At 40.3% G+C, this 19,553-nt stretch overlaps 1 protein-coding gene across 6 annotated transcripts in view; it reads right to left on the bottom strand.

Annotated features, from left to right (window-relative positions):
• myo5aa (myosin VAa) overlaps positions 1 to 19,553 on the bottom strand; it is a 64,590-nt gene that overhangs the window by 7,835 nt on the left and 37,202 nt on the right. The window contains exons 15-33 of one of the 6 annotated variants that reach the window (XM_085263698.1): positions 15,264 to 15,419; positions 14,833 to 14,930; positions 14,575 to 14,661; positions 13,849 to 13,957; positions 13,515 to 13,726; positions 13,274 to 13,430; positions 12,876 to 13,115; positions 12,521 to 12,769; positions 11,393 to 11,486; positions 11,145 to 11,293; positions 10,789 to 10,902; positions 10,436 to 10,570; positions 10,133 to 10,168; positions 9,771 to 9,998; positions 6,526 to 6,623; positions 6,319 to 6,375; positions 2,530 to 2,610; positions 815 to 1,013; positions 122 to 187 (exon numbers count right to left, since the gene is read on the bottom strand). In XM_085263698.1, the coding sequence (XP_085119824.1) occupies positions 122 to 187; positions 815 to 1,013; positions 2,530 to 2,610; positions 6,319 to 6,375; positions 6,526 to 6,623; positions 9,771 to 9,998; positions 10,133 to 10,168; positions 10,436 to 10,570; positions 10,789 to 10,902; positions 11,145 to 11,293; positions 11,393 to 11,486; positions 12,521 to 12,769; positions 12,876 to 13,115; positions 13,274 to 13,430; positions 13,515 to 13,726; positions 13,849 to 13,957; positions 14,575 to 14,661; positions 14,833 to 14,930; positions 15,264 to 15,419 (2,565 nt within the window). The remainder of the gene's footprint in view (positions 1 to 121; positions 188 to 814; positions 1,014 to 2,529; positions 2,611 to 6,318; positions 6,376 to 6,525; positions 6,624 to 9,770; positions 9,999 to 10,132; positions 10,169 to 10,435; positions 10,571 to 10,788; positions 10,903 to 11,144; positions 11,294 to 11,392; positions 11,487 to 12,520; positions 12,770 to 12,875; positions 13,116 to 13,273; positions 13,431 to 13,514; positions 13,727 to 13,848; positions 13,958 to 14,574; positions 14,662 to 14,832; positions 14,931 to 15,263; positions 15,420 to 19,553) is intronic. The other 5 variants (XM_085263832.1, XM_085263900.1, XM_085263767.1 and 2 more) reach the window with 5 other exon arrangements.

Here is a 19,553-nt window from a genome sequence, read left to right as displayed (position 1 = left end):
GAGTTACAAGACACTGTTGCAGAGAATTAGAGCGACACCCTGCAGCATTTCATTCAGAACAATCTCAGTTAGTCAGAAACGTGCAAACATGCAGGCAAACACACACGCGGTCTCTACATACAACCATCCGCCGTAAAATGACGACTCGAGCCTCTCGGGATGCCGTGGGGTCGTCTGCCATGAGTTCCTGTCAGGTGACACCATCCACACAAATGAGCGTGTGGGACGCAGCTCTGTAGCGGCTGGTTTAGTTTGTGTATGTATGGCCATGAAAGTGACTCAAATCACACAGTCGAAATGCTGTTATTCACATTTCTACCACTGGAAGAGTTTTTAGCCGTGGTCTTATTATTAGTGATGTAACGTATTAGTCAAATGAGCTGTGGCCATCTTTACGGATAGTGTAATATCCACACTGTTGACCGTCCCCCAAAGTCTTCGTAGTCCCAGTTTTCTCAAACCGTGGGGTGGAATGATTATTTCAGAAGCGTTGGTTGGGGGTGTGACCTTTTCTCAGTGGTGTGTGGTAATGTACTTACAGCAAATTAAAATTATTCTGTGGGTTTTTGGCCTGTTAATAATAAATAATGTGATTGCAGATTTAATATGAGTGTAAGATATACAAATTGTCTGTAGCTGTCAGTAGTTATATGGATATATATCAAGAAAAGTTTGTGTATACACACACCTAAAATCCATTCTTAGGTGTGTGTATAAGTGTGTTGTTTTTATTTTTATCATTTAAAAATTATGCTGAATTTGTGAGACAAAGTTTAGCTCCTCCCCGTATCTATGTGTGGAAGCTGCAGCGTACCAGGTTCTCGTTGGTGAGCCGGGTGATCTCGTGTTGCAGACTGGCTTCGATTCTGGCCTCTGGAGGCAGCTGCAGATTCTGGGCTAAGAGCTGCTGCTGCCGGTTGTTCTCCTCCTTGACGTTCTGCAGCTCGCTGCGCAACGACTCCACCTCATTATCATAAGTCCTCCGCTGAGTCTGCAGCTGGTGCTCCAGTAGCCTGAGAGAGGTAAGAGAGAAAGAGACAGAAATCAGCATCATACTGTGAGGGGGAGAAAGGCAGTGAGACGCCCAGTGCAGAAGGGAAAGAGAAGCTGTAGTTTCCGCCAGAAAGTGGTGATTGAGGACAGCAGCAGCATGCTGTGCAGACACTACCAGCAGCCCAGAGTCCGGCCTTTCTGAACAACGCTCATTCATTCTCCTCCTCTCTTCAGAGTAAAAGTTTCTCTGAGGAAAACTGAACCGAGCCAAATCAGTACTCAGAGATCAGGCTCAGGAACGGAGCAGGTAGAGCTGACAGAGGTTCAGTTTTCATTCAACAACCAACATGCAGTATTTCTATCTTTTTATGAAAACTACAGTAGCAGTTAGTACAACAGGAGCACTTCATACGCTTTATTAAAAAAGAACTTTGACTGCCTTTCTTGGTGGATAGACATTGTTTTTCTGTTTTTCCATCAATTTCTCTGATGCAATCCTTTCTTGCTGATGCCTTTTAGGGATCAGTCATTTTATGTACTATAGTTTATACAATGACTTCTATTCTTTTACTAGTTTTTATGATCCAATTGTTTTTCTGCATGCATAAATCATTTTATAATACATCTGTACGAAGATGATTAGCAGATATTTCTTCTTGAGAGTTTGTCCAACCAGTCTACATGTGTTGACTGGTTGGAGAAGACATTCGCCCACATTCCTCGAGGTGTCCTGTGCTTTGGGAATATGGGGCTATCGGCTGTGGTGGGGATTGAACTCGTGTGCAGCCGCCTGTTTGTCACTGATCCTAAACCGTTTTTAAGGTTATAGTAGTCTGGGTTTTATTTCTAAAACTTGTTAAAATATTCCTCTGGATGTGTTTGAACTCTTTATTATGTATTTAAAGTACTGCACGCACACACATCACAGTGCAACCCCCTCAGAGAAAAATAACTGCTCCATGACACTACCAGACCTCTCAAGATTTAAAGGCAAACACTGTAAAAAATAAAAAGCATGCAGAAAGTGATTAACCTCAGTCAATGTCTGTGAACAACACTTAAGAGTTTTTTCACAGCTTTTTAACGATAGTAAGCAGTTATTGAGGAAACACTTGAGTGGATAAAAATTTCAGCCCATCTAACTTCACAAGCCGAAGGCATCACAGCATAAAAGGAAGAAAAATTCCAAGGTCAACTGACATTTAACAAGCTTTCATAGCTGCATAAAACATGGTTAGTACAGTACGAAGACACATCCTGCTTCACTGTCAGAAATAAATCTAGAAACTCAAACCAAAGCTTTGCATCAGTGACTGTACATTACACAACACCTAAAGAAAGTTTTACATTATAGCACCCTGCGAAGTGTGTGGCAGAAACAATAAGGAAGACAAATAATCAGAAGGCAGTCAAAATAAACAGACTGATGTGAGAGAAATGAAGTGTGAGAGAGAAACGTGAGCGAAGAAAACCAACGGGTCACATCCTTTCCCGTGAAAAAAGGCAAACGTGTCATGCTCAAAAACACTGTTAAACCTGATGGTCTCCTTCAAGCCCTGATTAACCAGCCACAGCTCTCCGTCCTCATTCAGCTTACGTAAGTCTGGAGCAGCAGATCTGACCGACACACAACACAAAGCAACATGAACATTACAATGGCACAAAGAAACGTGATCGGGTGAGCGGGACCACATGAGCAAGAATATTTATCTGAGGTGTGATAACATCCTGCATCTGGTCTTCAACACAAAATAACAATAATACTAATTTGTGTGATGTCATAAAGTTAAAGGAAGAAAACCTGTAAAACCTGATGTACTGATGATGTGTGAAGTCCTATTTCTGACTCAATGCATTTCAGTAATACATTAAAGTGCACCTATTCCGCTCGTTTCTAACCCCTTCTGTCTTTTACAACAGCTGCATCAATCTTGCCGCCTCATTAACAAGGTTAGAACAGCAGGTGGCGCTTCTCTGCCTGAAATGACCAAATTAGAGATAACTACTTTCACAGGGATCACAAAGAGTAAAAAAGACAAAGGAACATCTGGAACAGAGCCTTTAGTGTCAAACCTGAGATTATGGTTGACAGAGATGAGATGGACATATGCAGACCTCATTACTGTAACAGTATGTGCACAACAGAAAATAAAGAAAAAGTCCACTTTAATCATTTATTCAACCACTGCAGGTAACAGTGGTATAAACCTACTGATGTGAATTAGCAGTATTTTATATGTGTGTGAGTGAATGAGTTTGTTCTTGCATTTACTGAGTGATCCAGTGACCGAACTTTGTAGTCAGTGGGAACAGAAAAGGTCAAGAAATGGGACATAAACAGAGGGATGAATGCAGCGATACAAAGTTGAACTTTTAGGGAAGCTCTACTGTAAAACAACATTGTCGCTGTAGATATTTATAATCTGATCTCATTGATCTTATCAGCTGTCAAACATTTGGCCTCATTCAATAAAATGTGCACGTGTTACTGTGCACAGTAATGTTTAAACTTGCAAGATTACTTTCAAATTTAGCTCCCGCCGCCTCCGTGTGCAAATCCAAATCATTCTATATTGAATGGCATGTGGCTGTTTTTTGCCGTCTAGAAACTGTCATACTCCGTTTCTCTATGAAGTCGAGAGTGAAAAGGGAAGCACGGTTGCTAAAAAAACAAAACAAAAAAGTAAAGGGAGTGAGAGCTTTGAGGTAGAAGCCAGAGAAGGCACACTTTTCTGAAGTGTTTCCTTAGGAGCGAAAAGCTTGGACTGCAATAGCCGAGGCAGTAAATATTGTGTCTCCAGAGACTTGGAGCGAAAGGTGACACGGGCAAAAGTTTCGACATCAGAGCTGCGGTGAAAACTTGGAAACAGACCAGAAGAAAAAGGAGGCAACGGTGAAGGACGAGCACCACCTGATCCATCACCCAAAGCCATTTATTATGCCGAAGTAGCATTTAGTAAAGAGGCGATGTTAACTGTCAATTAGGATGATCTCTATTAAATTAATTGTGCCAAATATGCTTGGATTATTAATTTTTTAATAAAGCCACCTTAATATGCTACGCTTTCGGCAAAAATGTGTGAGACAGAAAGGCCCTCATGATAGTCTGAAGCTGCTGTAAACCAGCTTTCAGGAAAAAAAAATATGGATGAATTTGGGATTTCTGCACGAAACGTTTGAAATGTTCACGCGCAGATTTGTGAATGAGGCCTAATGTCTGCACTGTTCTGAAGCCAGTAAAATTATTATGAGGAAAAGTAAATTGACTTAACATTTTAAAATACAGAGATTGTAACATTTTACCCTTTTCCATTTTAGTTGTGCACACAGACTGTATATAAAAGATGGAAGCCCTGCTGTGACGTGTTTTGGACTTTACTATCTTCGTGTTTTGAAATTGGATGAGCAGGGGTCAAATCTAATTAACTCTTTAAAGCCTGAACCATTAAATAATAATTACCAGAAAATTTACATTTTTTGAAAATGGAAAATTCTGTGTTGAACTTTGTGACAAAATTTTTAAAAAGATTATAAATTAAATATTAATTTGCAAACATGAGCTTTAATTTTTGTCATATTTGCTACATCAGGTATTTTTTTCGTGCAATGTATTGTGTAAATTAATTTGTTTTTTTGGAGAGTGGAGTGGGGAAATCACAGTGATACAACATGTGCAGCATATGAGGTCTGAATAATAATAAGACTTGAATCAAGTGTTGAGACAAAAAAACCCCAAAAACATCAGAAGGGTGCTCATGTGGCCATTTTCCAATAGATTTCTCTCTACAGTAACTTTTTTGCAATCAGCAGTCAAATGTTTGCAAACCTCTTCTGCATCTCCTTCCTTGCTGCCTCCCTCCTTTATATACAGTCTGTGGTTGTGTGTAAATGCACGCTTCCTTACAAGTACGCTGTGCATCGCTGTTTTAGCGTAATAATGAAAACAATTAAAACATAAATGAATCATTTCATGCACCATTCATGCCAAACTCCTTCTATAAAGCTGAGGCTGAAGCTCTACATCGGGATCTAAACTGTGGCACGGTTAGTCACTTTGGGCGTAAAAGTCAAACCGAAACTCAAAGCCATCTCCCTCGCTGCTTTCATGCTGTTAAGTGAAGCAGGTCCTGCAGTAACTACAGCACCGTGAATACAGAGATAAAGTCACAACAACTGTAGAGCCACTAAAGTTACAGAACTCTTGACCCATGCAAACCATTTTCTCACTTCCCTCATGAGCCACATAAATATTCTTGATGTCAGTAAGTACAGCTACATATACACAACGTCCTCTTTCTGTTAGGCCAAAACAGAATCTAATACTTTATTTTGCAGCGTGTTCTCACTCCTGCACGTCAAATATGCCGTTTTTGCCGTCTGTCCACCATTATGTACAAGAAGTTACAAAGACCTGCTTTAGGAAGCTGAAGGGTTAATCATCCAGAAAATGTCTTCACGTCCTACTTCACTTTTTAAAACCTTTTTTCACTTTCTTTTTTTAAACGTTAGAAGTCAGTCATATGCATATAGTATTAAAGACAGAAAATTAGGGGACTAGATTAGTTTATCCTAATAAAGTTCTTTCATCCTAAACATAGTTCATCGTAATGAAAATGTCTTCATGAGCTTTAGTTGTTTATTTATTACTCTAAAGGGCAGACAGATGCAGCAGTATTATATTTTTCAAACAAGTTCAAAACAAAAAAAATCAATATAAAATTAACATCCATCCATTTTTTTTCAGTATTTTCAAAATGTTTTGAGTCTCAGAAGGAAGTTCAAATGTTCAATTTCACACATTTTTTTGGAACTATTTTTAATCGATTAAAGGATTTTTTTTTTGTTCAATTATTTCTGTAACATTTTTCTATCCGTCATATTTTTCAAATCCAATCGGCACACTTCACAAATAAATAACACTGAACCTAATCAGTCAGATAGTTTCCAATCAGTAAGACGAAATTACAGATCAGGCCCACAATATACCAAAATGATGTGAACTTTTCTTTTCTCCTTCATCTTTCCCTTTCAGTTTTACTGGAAGATTTGGTTTAGACACTGAACACATTAGTTTTAGGAAAAACTAACGATGAGTTGGGTAAGACACGCCGGCGGCATTATTTGACGCTGTGATAATGAAAATAGGCGCGTTATTCATCATGCTTTTAGGGCCAAAAAAATGTTACGCTCTGCTGCTCAAGCTTTCATCAGCACTACAGACTGAAATCAGCTGCAGTAACATGTCATTTATAACCCAGTATTTCAGCGACAGTGTGGCCATGCATGCTCTGCTCCACGATGCATCGGCCACGTCTCATCGGTTACCTCAGCCTACTCAGGAGATCACTGACTTCCAGCTGCTGACGCATGAACCTAGGAGATCTGACAGGACAAACAGGGATTCACACACACAGCGCTCACACATACACGGTATCATAATGGCACTAGAGCATACAAAGGTTGATGTGAGCCAGTGGAGGACAATGAGTAAAGACATGGAGGTGAGGAAGAGAAGTGGCTGTAAGAAAGTACCTGTTGGTGTCTTTGAGGCCTACGTAAGCTTGTTTGACTTCGTCGTCCTTCAGTTTGGACACGTCATCTTTATACACTGAAGGCTCCGTCATGGTCTCCTGGAAATAAGCAAAGAGACAATAGAGAAACAATACTTGTCACTTGTGATCAAAAGTTTTGATGTTTTTTGGGATACATGACTAAGAACCATTCACCTAATGAGACACTGGTAGCCAGAATATATGTATATCTGATACATATAATATTTGCATCTACAGTATTGCGGTTATCGCCTTTTTTTTTTTTTTAAACCATCTGAAACAACCTTCAATCAATTTTGTTCAAGTATTCATGACTAGGGATGGGTATCGAAACCCGGTTCTTGTTGAGAACCGGTTCCCACTGTTTCAATTCCTTGGAATCGTTTGCCATTTTTGCAAACGATTCCCTTATCGATTCCAGTCGCCCCGAATGACGTCACCACGTTGCGGAGCGTCATTTACCTGGCAGGGAACACGGCGCCTAAGCGGTTCACATGCTCAAAAGTTTGGTTATACTTTACGAGAACGGATGACAACAGGGCAACTTGCAATACTTGCAAAGTAGATATTTAATTTAAGGGAGGAAACACTACGAATATGCAAAAGCATTTGCTCTCAAAACACGCGATGACCTTAAATGAATGTCGTGTTTTTAAATCCGCTCCGGATTCGTGAATCTCAACCCAGCAGCAGCGGTAACGTTTGCACGTCCTCTCCCGTTAATGCGGCAGGTAAATAATCAACTAACAGTGCATATTATGTTAGCGCGATCTGCCTTATTACAAAACCTGCCATTACTGTGCATTTAGGTGACCATGATGAGAGAGACAGACAGAGTCTGGCTGCCTCAGATGCTGGCAGTTCTCGCTGCAGTCTACCGTTAGCGTCTCCTTTCAGGCCAGGATAGACGAATGTCACCGAGCAGTGACTCAGTTTGTGGTAAAAGGCTGCCACAGCAGATGCCCTCGATTTCACTTTGGTAAGTGAATGTGTTTAATTGTAGGCAGGGACATTACTGGATATTCTTGTGTAATTGCTACAGAATAATTTATGTTACACTTTGTTATTGCTACAGGAGAATATTTATTTTATTATTTTACATTTACAATTTTTTTTCCTGGGGACCCTGTGACACTCCATTGAAGAGCCGTAGGCTGGATCTCTTAAGAGCTAATCGACCTTAGTGTTCTCCTTTTTTAAAAATAAGAATCGATAAGAGAATCGAATCGTTAAACAGAATCGAAAATGGAATCGGAATCGTGAAAATCTTATCAATACCCATCCCTATTCATGACAAACTCATATTATTCAAAAACCACAATTTCAACTTGCAGGGAGCTTTCATACTGAAGTACAACACACACACACACACACACACACACACACACACACACACACACACACACACACACACACAAAGACAAAGGACAAGACAAATGTACAATACACAGGTGAAGACAGTGTCTGATTATAAACATGACTATTATGTCTTGACTCTTTAATTTTACTTCTTTTAATTATCTGTTCTTTTCCTTTCTTTTAATTTTGTAAATAAATACTGCTTGGTGTCAGATGAGCCCCAGTCTCCTCATAAATCTGAACTTGATCTGATATTAAAGTGATTTAGATCTGTTTACACCTCATTATGTTGTATTGAACAGTTAGAGTTAAGGGCGGCTTAAACTCTGAATTCATATTAACATTTAAAAGCAGAACCTCTATGCTTCAGTCAGATATCCATGCTATTCAGGTAAATATTTATATATTATATAACGCTCCACTAATTCTACACATGTAATTGTAGCCAAATATGAAATTTTAAAATCTATTACTTATGTCTTCTTAAACTATTACTTTTTAGCACATCTATACTGATCACAGATTCACTGGCCACACATTTAAATGATGCTCAAGTGGTACTAAAGGGCCTAAAGTGTGTCAAGAGAATATATTTCGCACACCACCACCAGCCTGAACTGTTGATACAAGGCACAATGGGTACATGCTTTCCTGTTATTTTGCACCAAATTCAGAATTTTCTGAACATAATTTCCTCTGGGATTAATAAAGTATTATACTTTATTAGGTATTAAAATAAAGTATAAAGTATTTTCACTAGTAAATTTGTGTATATCAGCTTAAAATTAAGCAGGCTGTCTTGACTATGTCTACACCCCTAAAGGCACTGAGCTGCTGTAATGTGGTCAGTTGGATATTTGATTAACAAGCAGTTAAACATCTTTGTACCTAACAAAGTGGCCATTGAGGGTCTATCCAATATTAAGCTACACTGATTCAGTTATCTTTAGCAAAGGATTTCTCACTTATTTTCAGATTCTTACCCACTTACTTAACTTTGTATTACAACATTTTATAACCGGTCATACTTGCTCCACACGGAAATATCAGTAACTTCTTTGACCTTTCTACTTTAGTCTTCAATTTAGGTTACAAATGTTCACACAGCTTCAAGAGAACGGGACTTAATGTGTTTCACTGAGTGTGTGAAAGCAGACAATGGCAGCGAGTCGCATCTCTTCATTCCAAAAAGTTAAACTAATGCAGAATAAAAGACAATAAAACACAACTGAATCAGGAAAGCAGTTGTTTTATGTTGTTTTTCATTGCTGATAGCGTCCTCGCTGTAAATGGAAACCAGAATAAATGCTGTAATTCTGTGTTTCACTGAGATGCCTGAGGATGTTTCATACACAGCACAGACCATGAAAAAACATGTCAAATACTCGTGGTTGATGCCATTTTTCAACTGTACCTTCTCATCCTGTGGGGAAGCATGAATGGAGGAGAGAAGGTGGAGACGGGGCAGTTAGGCACGATGGACAGGTTGAAGCATTGTCAATACGCAGTGTGAACAATGATTTTACCCCCAAAAAGAGTTCACGTGTCGAATAAATAAAGACTCGTTTTACGATCCTAAGCTCAATGAAGTTTTAGTTTTAAACACAACAAGAGTTATAACTTAAAATTAGAAAAAAATTCTTTGGGTCAATAGAGTTGACCCATTTTTTTGTTATCTGCTTACTAACAACAACAACAAACGCAGACAGAGATGAAAACACACAAATATGAGAAGGTGGATGTAAAAAAAGCAGCATTTCATCCACCTTCACAGTTATGAGACCTTGTAAAACATGACAACATGCCAAACACATGTTTGTTTTTCTCTAATTGAATGTGAACAAAATAAAGAATATCAAGTGCTACCTTGTGGTGCATGGCCTCCTTCTGACTGACCAGCTGGGAACGCAGGATTAGCACCTCCTCCTTGCGGACCTCCAGTTCCTCACAGGAGGCGTTGAGCTGTTCCAGGAGCACCTTGTAAGCTGGCGAGCCCGGAGCACCGGCGCCTGTAGCAGCGTTACCGAGCAGACTTTTCCTCATCTCCTCCAGGTCATGTTTCAGCTTCTTGTTCTCTGACTCGAGCTCCTGACGCTGAAAGATGAAGTTACAGTCAGAAATACGAGCAGAAAATTTGACTTTAGTTTTCATTTGCTGTATAAGAAGCATTGATGATGTCATTCAGAGGAGTGAGTGGAGGTTAGGACACCTATGGTCATGTTACTTACCTTCAGGGACTCGTACTCCAGCTCAGCCCCACGAGCCTGAAACGAAAACACGTTTATATACTTTTAATCTGTAGTGATAATTATTCATGTAGATGATTTTGGTCTGAGTTGTATTTTTTTACCATAACCGTCAAATTTATTTTATAAGTATTGAGGAAGACCTGAACCTGAACAAGCTCTAATTATATTCTATATCATCTCAAATATCCATTATCTGACTGAACTGCATGTTAACAGACCTTTCAACTTTTGGTTTTAGATCATCTGTTTTTCAGTGAGTGCAGTGAAAATGGGTGAAGGTACCATGGCACTAGCCCGCTGCAGCTGCTCCTCTCTGTTTTCCAGTTCGTTGCGCAGCAACTGCTTGTCTTGCTCCAGCTCTGTGACACGTTTCTGCAGCTTGAGAGTTAGCGAGGTGTCGATTCCTCGTGTCACATCCTGCATGTGAGAAGAACGATTACGAATGTGCCACATGAAACGTATTGAAATGCAAATGCTTAAAGCACATAAACATCAACTATAATAACATTTTCAAACACTAATATTAAACATCTCCTAACTTGTGTTCCAGTTAGGGTTATGCTTCACTTTAACTTTAATGATTTGTTTCCCTAATGGTTGAAACTCCATCTTCAGATCACAATTAATTTTCTTACTTCGCGGCCACGGGTACCATCTTCCAACTCGGCGTACTCGGAGTTGTACGTGTACTCTGATTCGTTGCTGCTGTGGGTAGAATCTGTTCTCCTGTGGCCAGGCTTCGAGACGTTCTGCAGACAAAAGAGGAAATAAGCCTTTTAATTTGAACAAGTATTGACTCGCACTCACTCTGCTGCGCTTGCAGATTAAAAGTGCAGTTAGGCACTGAACACTACCAAGCATCTGCCTTCCACAGAGTCTATGAAGAGTCAGTATTTCTGCTGTTCTCACCTTTTCTGGAAGCTTAACATTTAAACAAAGGTGTAGAAATGTGGCTCATTGCTCGCAGTACATGAGCAAATGTGTTGCTCACCGAAGAAAGAGCCATCTCCTCCTTGAGGTCGTCGTATTTCTCCTCGAGGCGAAGGTGTTCGCTCAGGAGATTCTGGTAGCGAGAACGCTCCTCGTTCAGGTCGGTCTCCAGCTGTTGAGTCTCCTCTGCTATCGCACGAGTCATTTTCTCTGAGGGGTAAAACATAAAGAACAAGTCGTTTCAAACTTTGCAAAGATGAAATTAACTGAGCTGTTGGATGTAACTTAAATGTATGCGGTGATGCGTACCTGTCATCTGCTGACTCTGTTCCTGAATCAACCGATTCAAGTCGTCCTTCTCTTTCTTCAGCAGCCCGTTCTGATGCTTCAGCTCTGCCACCATCTAAAAACACACAAATGTGATCCTTACATCACAAATGATTAAACCTTTCTTACAGAACATACTGTGTGGGACACATTTGTTGCTGAGATTTTTTTTAAACTAGACTCTTAGATTTATGAGAATAATCTCATGAAATGAAATGTAATGAGAGATGTTATGATAGCGCTGCAATGAGTCTGACTCGGTCTGTGCTGTTCTCCAATGTCTCTTTGCAACAGGGGAGTCAACTCAACTGTGTGCAGTGGTGTGGGTTATTTTTCTATCTAAAAGCAACATTTCCAACAATTACATCCCTTTAAACCTAAATCTATGTCCTGCAAAAAGCACATCAGTATTTTTGGAGGGATTTCACTCTAAGGGAAACTAAACATAAGTAAAAACAATAACAAAAATATGTATCTTTGATACAGTAGCTCAACCCGCTAACAGTACTTTGGCCTAATGAGCAAAAAGAAAATTAAAAATACGAAACTATCACAACTCTTTGGGTCTTCAGTCTAATAGCCTTCACTGGCAACAGTGTAAAGAAAGACAAAGCAATGTAAACTAGAGAAAACAACACACACACCAGCTGTCTCACTAAATCACTACTCTCCTGTGCTCACCTGCCCTGGGGCAATACCGCCCTCTGAGCCCACCATGTGCCCCTCTCCCCCCGGTTCGCTCTGGCTCCTGAATTGCCAATATGTGTAGTCAAGCAAAAAAGAACACACAGTTTTGTGATAAACATGATATATTTCTCCTGGAGACTACCGGGGACTTTACTTATTAGGGGTCACTGTTGATTCTAGCTTCAAACTAATAATGTGGATTTTTGAAGTAGTCTGAGAGACATGAGAAAGAGGAGGGGAAAGAGAGGCGGCGAAAAAAAAGTGATGCGATTAAATTCATCCGCAGCAAGCGAGCGTTCAGTATGCAACCAAAATATGTGGAAATTAATAAAGGAAGAGAAAGAAGTGAATGACAATGAAGAGAAATATGAAGATGCTAAATATTCATGGTGGACAGAGATGCGTCAGTGGCTCCTGTCTTACTTTCTCCATTTCGTCTCTGTAACTTTGTGCCCAGTCCTCGATGGTCTTCTTCTCCTGCTGCGTGGCACTCAGCTCCTTCTTCAGCCTCTCCAACTCCTCCAGCAGAGAGGACACCTGGTTGGCTTTGTTCTTGGCATCCTCCTCCACCCCGCGCAACCGGTTCAGCTCGCCGCGCATTCGCTCGCTCTCCACTGTGTAGGAACTCTCCAGGCCGACTAGCCTCTCGTTGACCAACCGGTTTTCCTTGCTCTGGGTGTACAGGATAAAAGTTAAGCTAAATAAAAACCCTCATAGAGAACAAAATAAATAAATAAATGAATAAATAAATAAATAACACGACAGGTCAACGTGTTACCTGCTCGTCGATCTTCCTCTGCAGCTGCATGATTTTGTTCTCCATGCCTTTGTTGAGCTTCTTAAAGTGTTCGACTGAGCGAGCCTCAATCTTCAGCTTCTTCAGCTCACGCTTGGCCCTCATCCTGCGGATGCAGCACTGCAGGTAGACGATGGCTTCCAGGCAGCGCTTGTACCAGCACCGGGCCAACCAGCCACGAATGTGCTTCTGAATGATTACCGCCTTATGCTCCCGCAACAGCTACAGCCACATACAAAGGCAGTGATAGAGAGGAAAAGAAATACGAGTACATTAAAGTGAATTTTAGAAAAATTACACTTCCTTCTGTCCACTGAAAACTGTGCAAACATAGAATAACAGAATATAATATTAAAAACAGGAGTGTTTTCATGACTCACCGCCTGATACTTCTGCCGGGCCATGTAAGCTCTGAGGATGGTTTGCATGGCCAGAGCGGCTGCCTGCTTCTGCTTGTAGCGTTTCCTCTCCACGTACATCCTCTGGTACTTCTGGATGATAGTGGCTGCCTGAGTGCGGCGCAAGAACTTGGCCAGGCTGAGGAGAAGCAAGAGTCAGGATTCAAATTCTGCACACCTCTAGTTTTTAGCTGGATAAAATGTTAAGTGCCACAGTTCTCACCAGCGGGCCTGGTATCCTCTGGTGAACCTTTGTATGGTAATGGCAGCACTGCGCTTGCGCAGGTACTTCTTGCGTGCCAACCAGCAGCGGATGGTTTTTTGGATGCGGATACAGGCGGCACGCAGCTTGTCTGCCCTCAGTTTCTCCAAGTAAGCCACCTGACCGGCTCTGAAGAAGATCTTAGTCTTGCCAAACTGATATTTATCCTGATCCTGAGGGACAAAAGAAGCAGTGATCAGAGGTGAAACGAACTCAGTCATGATTTAAGAGTTGTTTTAATCTGTTGTTTTATAACACAGAACTGTAAAATGAAGCAAGGGACCAACTATCTGACCTGCACTAATTTCTCCAGAACGTTCTTGCAGGTCAACTTTTTGTCAGCGAGGACGTCCTTCTGCTTCATCAGCACTCGGTAACGGCTGAAGAACTCCTGATACGTCCATCTGACAAACAAACACAGACGCTTACAATCTGATCCTTTCAATTTATCAAATTTTCCTCTGAAATACTTTAAACACCAAAAGCTGGAAAGATTCAAGTATTTGGAGTTTTGGACGGCAGACTCTTTGATCTAAGAAGTTATTTTGAATTTTTTTTTTGCATTGAGCATCACATTGAGGGAGATGGTACTAAACTATCTACATTTTCATATGTAAAACAATTTATTCAGTAGTGCTGGGTGTGTGACGTTTTGCTGTTCGTTGTATAGTCGTCTCTTTACTTTAAAATGTATTTAATACACTATGTTTTGGTTTTGATTTGGCTTTTCAACCTTTATTATTACCTCTACACGTCTCCTGGATTTTCTGGGGAAAGTAAGAACTGTGCACATACTGGGGAAGCTCACGGTGAGATGAGCAGTGACAGCATTTTTGAGCCTCTTCACCGTGTCTATGTCTATTTGAGTGAGTTAATCCAGTACTCATCACTTCAGCTGATCCAACTGCTTGCACTGGCCTTCTGCTATGCAAATGTTATATTTCTTCTATATGAACACACATTAAATAATTAGACGTTTACAGTGTGAGCCAGTCACAGTGTTGCTGGGGTGCATCAGTACCTCGATGGGAAGCCTGCAGCAGAGATCCGGATGGTTTCCAGGACGCCGCAGGCTCTGAGCTGCTGCACCGCACGTTTGGGATCAAACCTGCCGATATCGAATAACCACAGCCAATGTGAATCACGTATACACAGTTTTGTACAATAAAACACTGCATAAACACACAGTGTTACTGGTGTCTAAAATGTAAACAGAACTTGAAAAAGAGATAAATCTTCCTACAAAAACAGCAGATTATAAAACAACGCTGAAACTCACGAGAAGGCCAACTTGAAGTCATTGGGTTTGATACAGCGTACGTAGTGAGGAGTGGTCGCGTTCAAAGTGTCCATCAGCTTTTGTAGAGAGTTACGAAACTACAAGAGAGGATCACCATCATCATCATGACCTAAATCCCTTTTGTAAAATTAAGATGAAAGTCTTTAAAGTTCATTGAGTCACAATTAACAGGCTTCAGATTTCCCAAAATAAACTCATAAGAAAGATAAAATACTGGCAACTGCTTGTGCTTCGCCTCCGTCTCCTAGTAGATACGTCTATGATAACAACTTGAAACTCTTACGTCACCTCGTTCTGGAGTTATCGCATTCACAAACTTACGTGTCCACGCCTAATGCCCACAGACACCCACATAAAAACCACACAGAGTGTCTAAGTTACACAAGTCCAGCTAAGAGTGAGACAGGCACCTGACAGCCGACAGTCTTCTTGTGCTCTTTGCTGCTCGTGTCCCGGCTCTTGTCGGGTTTGATGCTGAGACGGGTACGGCCCCCGGTTCCCTGGACCTGACCAGTGGGGCTGGTTGCCTTTTCCTCGTCCTGGAACAGCTCCACCAGCAGGTTAAACTAAAAACAACAGCCCACTCATAGTTACCAGCTGATAGCGACATGAATCCTAAACGATAAGATGCATCTCTGCTGCTGCCATATTGCTCAGGGATTCTGATTACTGGTTGTGATGTGGTTTTATAAACAATACCACGCTTTTCTGCTGCTTTTCAATGTCCCAGTGGAAATAATAAATAAATAAATAAATAAAAACACAGATAATAAAGGTTGAACATGTGAGAACTTATCTTACCGTCTGAAATCTTACTGTCCCCAATATGTTTAATTTAATATATCACAATATGCAATCCTTCTTTTTAGATGACTTAAAGTTCATAAACAAAGGCTTATATCTAACATAAGCATTTGGGTCATTCTAATTTAGCAGTGTCCAATATTGTAAACGCACGTCTACTATTTAAAACAAACCAAACAGCCTCTGCCTTTGCCTCCATAGACAAACGTACTTTAGGAGGTCCAGCTGCCCCTGAGGAACACGGTGCCTGCAATGATGCATCATTCCTACATTTGTGCATGGCATCACACACTGCAGATAATTCTGACTTACTGATATTTCATTTTGTTTCAGTAATTAGGCTTTAGTTCAACTCCTACAAATCACAAATGATTTTTTTTATGCCGCCATGCGTTCTGATTTTTCTTACTTACCGTGCAGTGCATACTGGCTTACAAAGCAGGACAGCAGCTCTATTTTTGCGACACTGAAAACCATCACTATGAGCACTTACTGTAAAACCGAAAAATGTTTGGACACTGTGTTTGCAAATCTCATAAACCCATATTTTACTAACAACAGAACATATCAAACGTATCAAGTGTTTAGATATCTGAGAGATTTTACTATATCGTGAAAAAACATTGGCTCATTTTGAATTTGATGGCAGCAACACGTCTATAAAAGGTTGGAAGTAGGGCTGCCACGATTTGTCGACTAGTCACGATTACGTCGACTATCAAAATCGTCGACGACTGATTTAATAGTCGACGTGTCGTTTGAAGCTTTGTAAGATCACAAAAGACGAAGGAATAAGTGGCAGGATTTAAGAGTGTAATAACGGACTGAAACAGAAGATGGCAGCATTGCATGTACAAGGATGTCAGCTACCGTTAAACCCCGAAGAAGAAGAAGAAGCAGCTGTGTCCCAGAATTCATAGCGCGGCCCAGCGCAGTTTCCAACAATGGCGGCAGCTGGTTAGTTTTAATGTTACTCTTATTATTCTTTCTGGGTCACAAAATAAACGTTTAACATATTTTCAGGCGAGAATGTAGCTGTGTAAACCTCAAATATCTGCTCAGTTTATCAGGACACCACATATTTTCAAAAGCGCTCCGACGTTTTCGGAGACATCTGTTACCCACTAGCTCGTTAGCGAGCCGGGGGCTAGGCTCACTAGCGCCGTGAGAACACCGGACTCCCCGCAAATCGTTTTCAAACCCACCGCCGTCTTTCGCTACTCAGGTTAAATATATATGAGTCACTTAGATAACTTAAAATGTTATTGTTTGGCTTTTTTTTTAGTATTTTATTTGTTCCTGAGTAAATCAGTTTGTCTGAGATTAAAGTTATAGTTTTTACACAGCTGAATAAACGTCAAGCAGACAACTGATTATCAGAAGTGTGAGATGCTCCAGAATATACTCCAGTGTCCTGTTATATTTTAGATAGCAAGGAGTTTATTAAACTTCACCGAAACAATCCGCAAATTTCATTAAAATTTAATAAACTATCATCTTGTCTTTATTTTTAGTTAGCACAGACCTTAAACACTTAAAGCTGTAAGCTAATGATAGTTATATAAGAGCAGATGCTGCTGGTGCAATAAGCTGTAGTTTTACGTCCAATGGATGATGATCTGATTAGTCGACTAATCACAAAAATAATCGGTGACTAGTCGACTATCAAAATAATCGTTTGTGGCAGCCCTAGTTGGAAGCGGTGCAGCAAAAGGCCGTTAAGTAAAGTGGTACTAAAAAGAAACAGCTGGAGGATAATAACAATCAGGTTAACTGGCATCAGATCAGCAACGGTTAGGTATTTAACAAAATGAGCATCTTAGAGAGGCAGTGTTTCTCAGAAGTAAAAGCGGCCAGAGGCTCACCACTCTACCAAAAAAATGCTTCTACAAATTCTGGAAGAATTTCAGAATAATGCTCCCCAACATAAGATACTGAATATCTCATCATCTACAGTACATAATATCAAGTAATTCATCTGAAGAAATCACAAGGGACAAAGCCAGAAATATCAATACTGGATGCTTATGGCGGCACTGCATTAAAATCATGCATGATTCTCTCATGAAATCAATGCATGGGCTCGGGAACACATCCAGAAATCTGTCTGCGATATCCATAAAGCTCCATAATGCAAAGAAGGAGCTGTATGTGAACACGATCCATAAAGTCCACTGTCTTCTTTGGGCCGAAGCTAATTTGAAATGGGCTGAGGCAAAGTGGAAAACTGGTCTGCGGTCCGAACTAAAAAGGAGACGTGCCATCTTACTTATTCAGCACCCCCTGATAATATGAAGGTGCGGTACAGCCAGTGAAATTAGCAGCTTGCACATGTGGAAAGGCACCATCAGTGCTGAAAGGTTTATACACATTTTAGAGCAACATATGCTCCCATGCAGATGATATCTTTTTCAGGGAAGGCCTTGCATATTTTATGCTAAACCACATATTACAGTTATTACAACAGCATGGCTTCGTAGTAGAAGAGTCCTGGTGCTTAACTGGCCTGGCTGCAGTGCAGAGCTTTCACCAACTGAAAACACTTTGAGCATTATTAAGTGTAAAATACACCAAAGAAGACCCTGGACTCGCAGACGCTTACAGACCGTTGTGGTAAACTTTGTTTTTTTCTTATACTGGCACATTTGATATGTTTTGGCTGATTAAAAAATGGGTTTATGAGATTTGCAAATGATTACATTCACTTTTTATTTATGACTTTTTTTGGAATTGAACTTGTATGTTTTCAATTTACAAATGCAGTGTGGAGACATCAGAGTGAGTTAATTAATTAAAACTTCTACGGACAAAACAACCAAAACAAAACAGCTCGAACGCAGTTTGAGAGTTTAAGTAGAAGAGCGAAAAGATTGGTTGATTTGTTGATAAGTTTTGTTAAATTCAGTCACAGTCAGAGTTGTTACAATGCTTTACAAACAAATGTAATTAAAAGGTTAAGTTTTGTCATATATGACAGTATGCAGTGGCCATATATGAGTGTACGGCATCATTATGCCATGAAATAATATCACAAACATGTCATGTTCCATATGACATGAAGGTTATATGAGAAGGATGCTGTGTTATGTGTCGCTGCAGTGCCATGCTGCTTCTAACTAGCATCATTAAGCAGGACAGCCACATCCACAAAGGCTTTACGTGCTGCTCGCTCTCAGATAAAAATACTTTCCTTCCTTCATCCCTTTATTTTCAATGTTGAATCCCCCCTTTTAGTGCTTTCCATGCAGCAAACAAAGGCATACACAAAACTCAAATCTCCTCAGTGCTGTTAGAGTGTATTAACTCACAGACAGAGACAAAGAAGGAGGAAAGTCAAAGGAAAAAGCTAAAGCTAAATGAAGAGCTACAGGCAGACTAGCGTTGTAAGAACGCTTGTGTTTACCTTCTGCTGGCAGTGAAGGTTGTCATGATGAGGACAGAACCAAACATACATGGACAACATATGGAGACACAATTACAAAAAAACAAAAAACAAAAAAAAACCCCACAATGAAAGGTTAAAAAGGAAAGCCAAATGTCAAAAAATCCTAAAGGTCAGTTTCTAAATCACGATCTTCCCCCATCCAAAGCAATCACACACAATTATGATTCAAAGGAAAAGGAAAAGAAAACCAGGAAGACAAATGAAGCTGAAATGGATGGAAGGAACCGTGATTTAAAAAACAAACAAAACGAAAACATTTTCATTGACATCCAGCAGACATGCAGTATAAAACACATCTGTGGTTGAAAGGTGGCTGCATTCAGACCCAATTCCTGCAAAGACATCTCATTTGGGTTGCTTGGAAAATGAAAGTTTAAGAGATGACACCTTTTAAAAAAATTGCAAACAAATGTAACGTGAAACTGGCTTCCCCATCACAGTGAGAAAGAAG

The sequence above is a fragment of the Mchenga conophoros genome, linkage group LG1 (assembly GCF_057382185.1).
Source record: "Mchenga conophoros isolate Kocher_MC1m ecotype Shallow Benthic linkage group LG1, M_conophoros_male_GT1.1, whole genome shotgun sequence".
In the NCBI taxonomy this organism is placed as follows: Eukaryota; Metazoa; Chordata; class Actinopteri; order Cichliformes; family Cichlidae; genus Mchenga; species Mchenga conophoros.
Note: the sequence above shows the minus strand (reverse complement) of the source record. Positions and strands in the feature narration are given on the sequence as shown.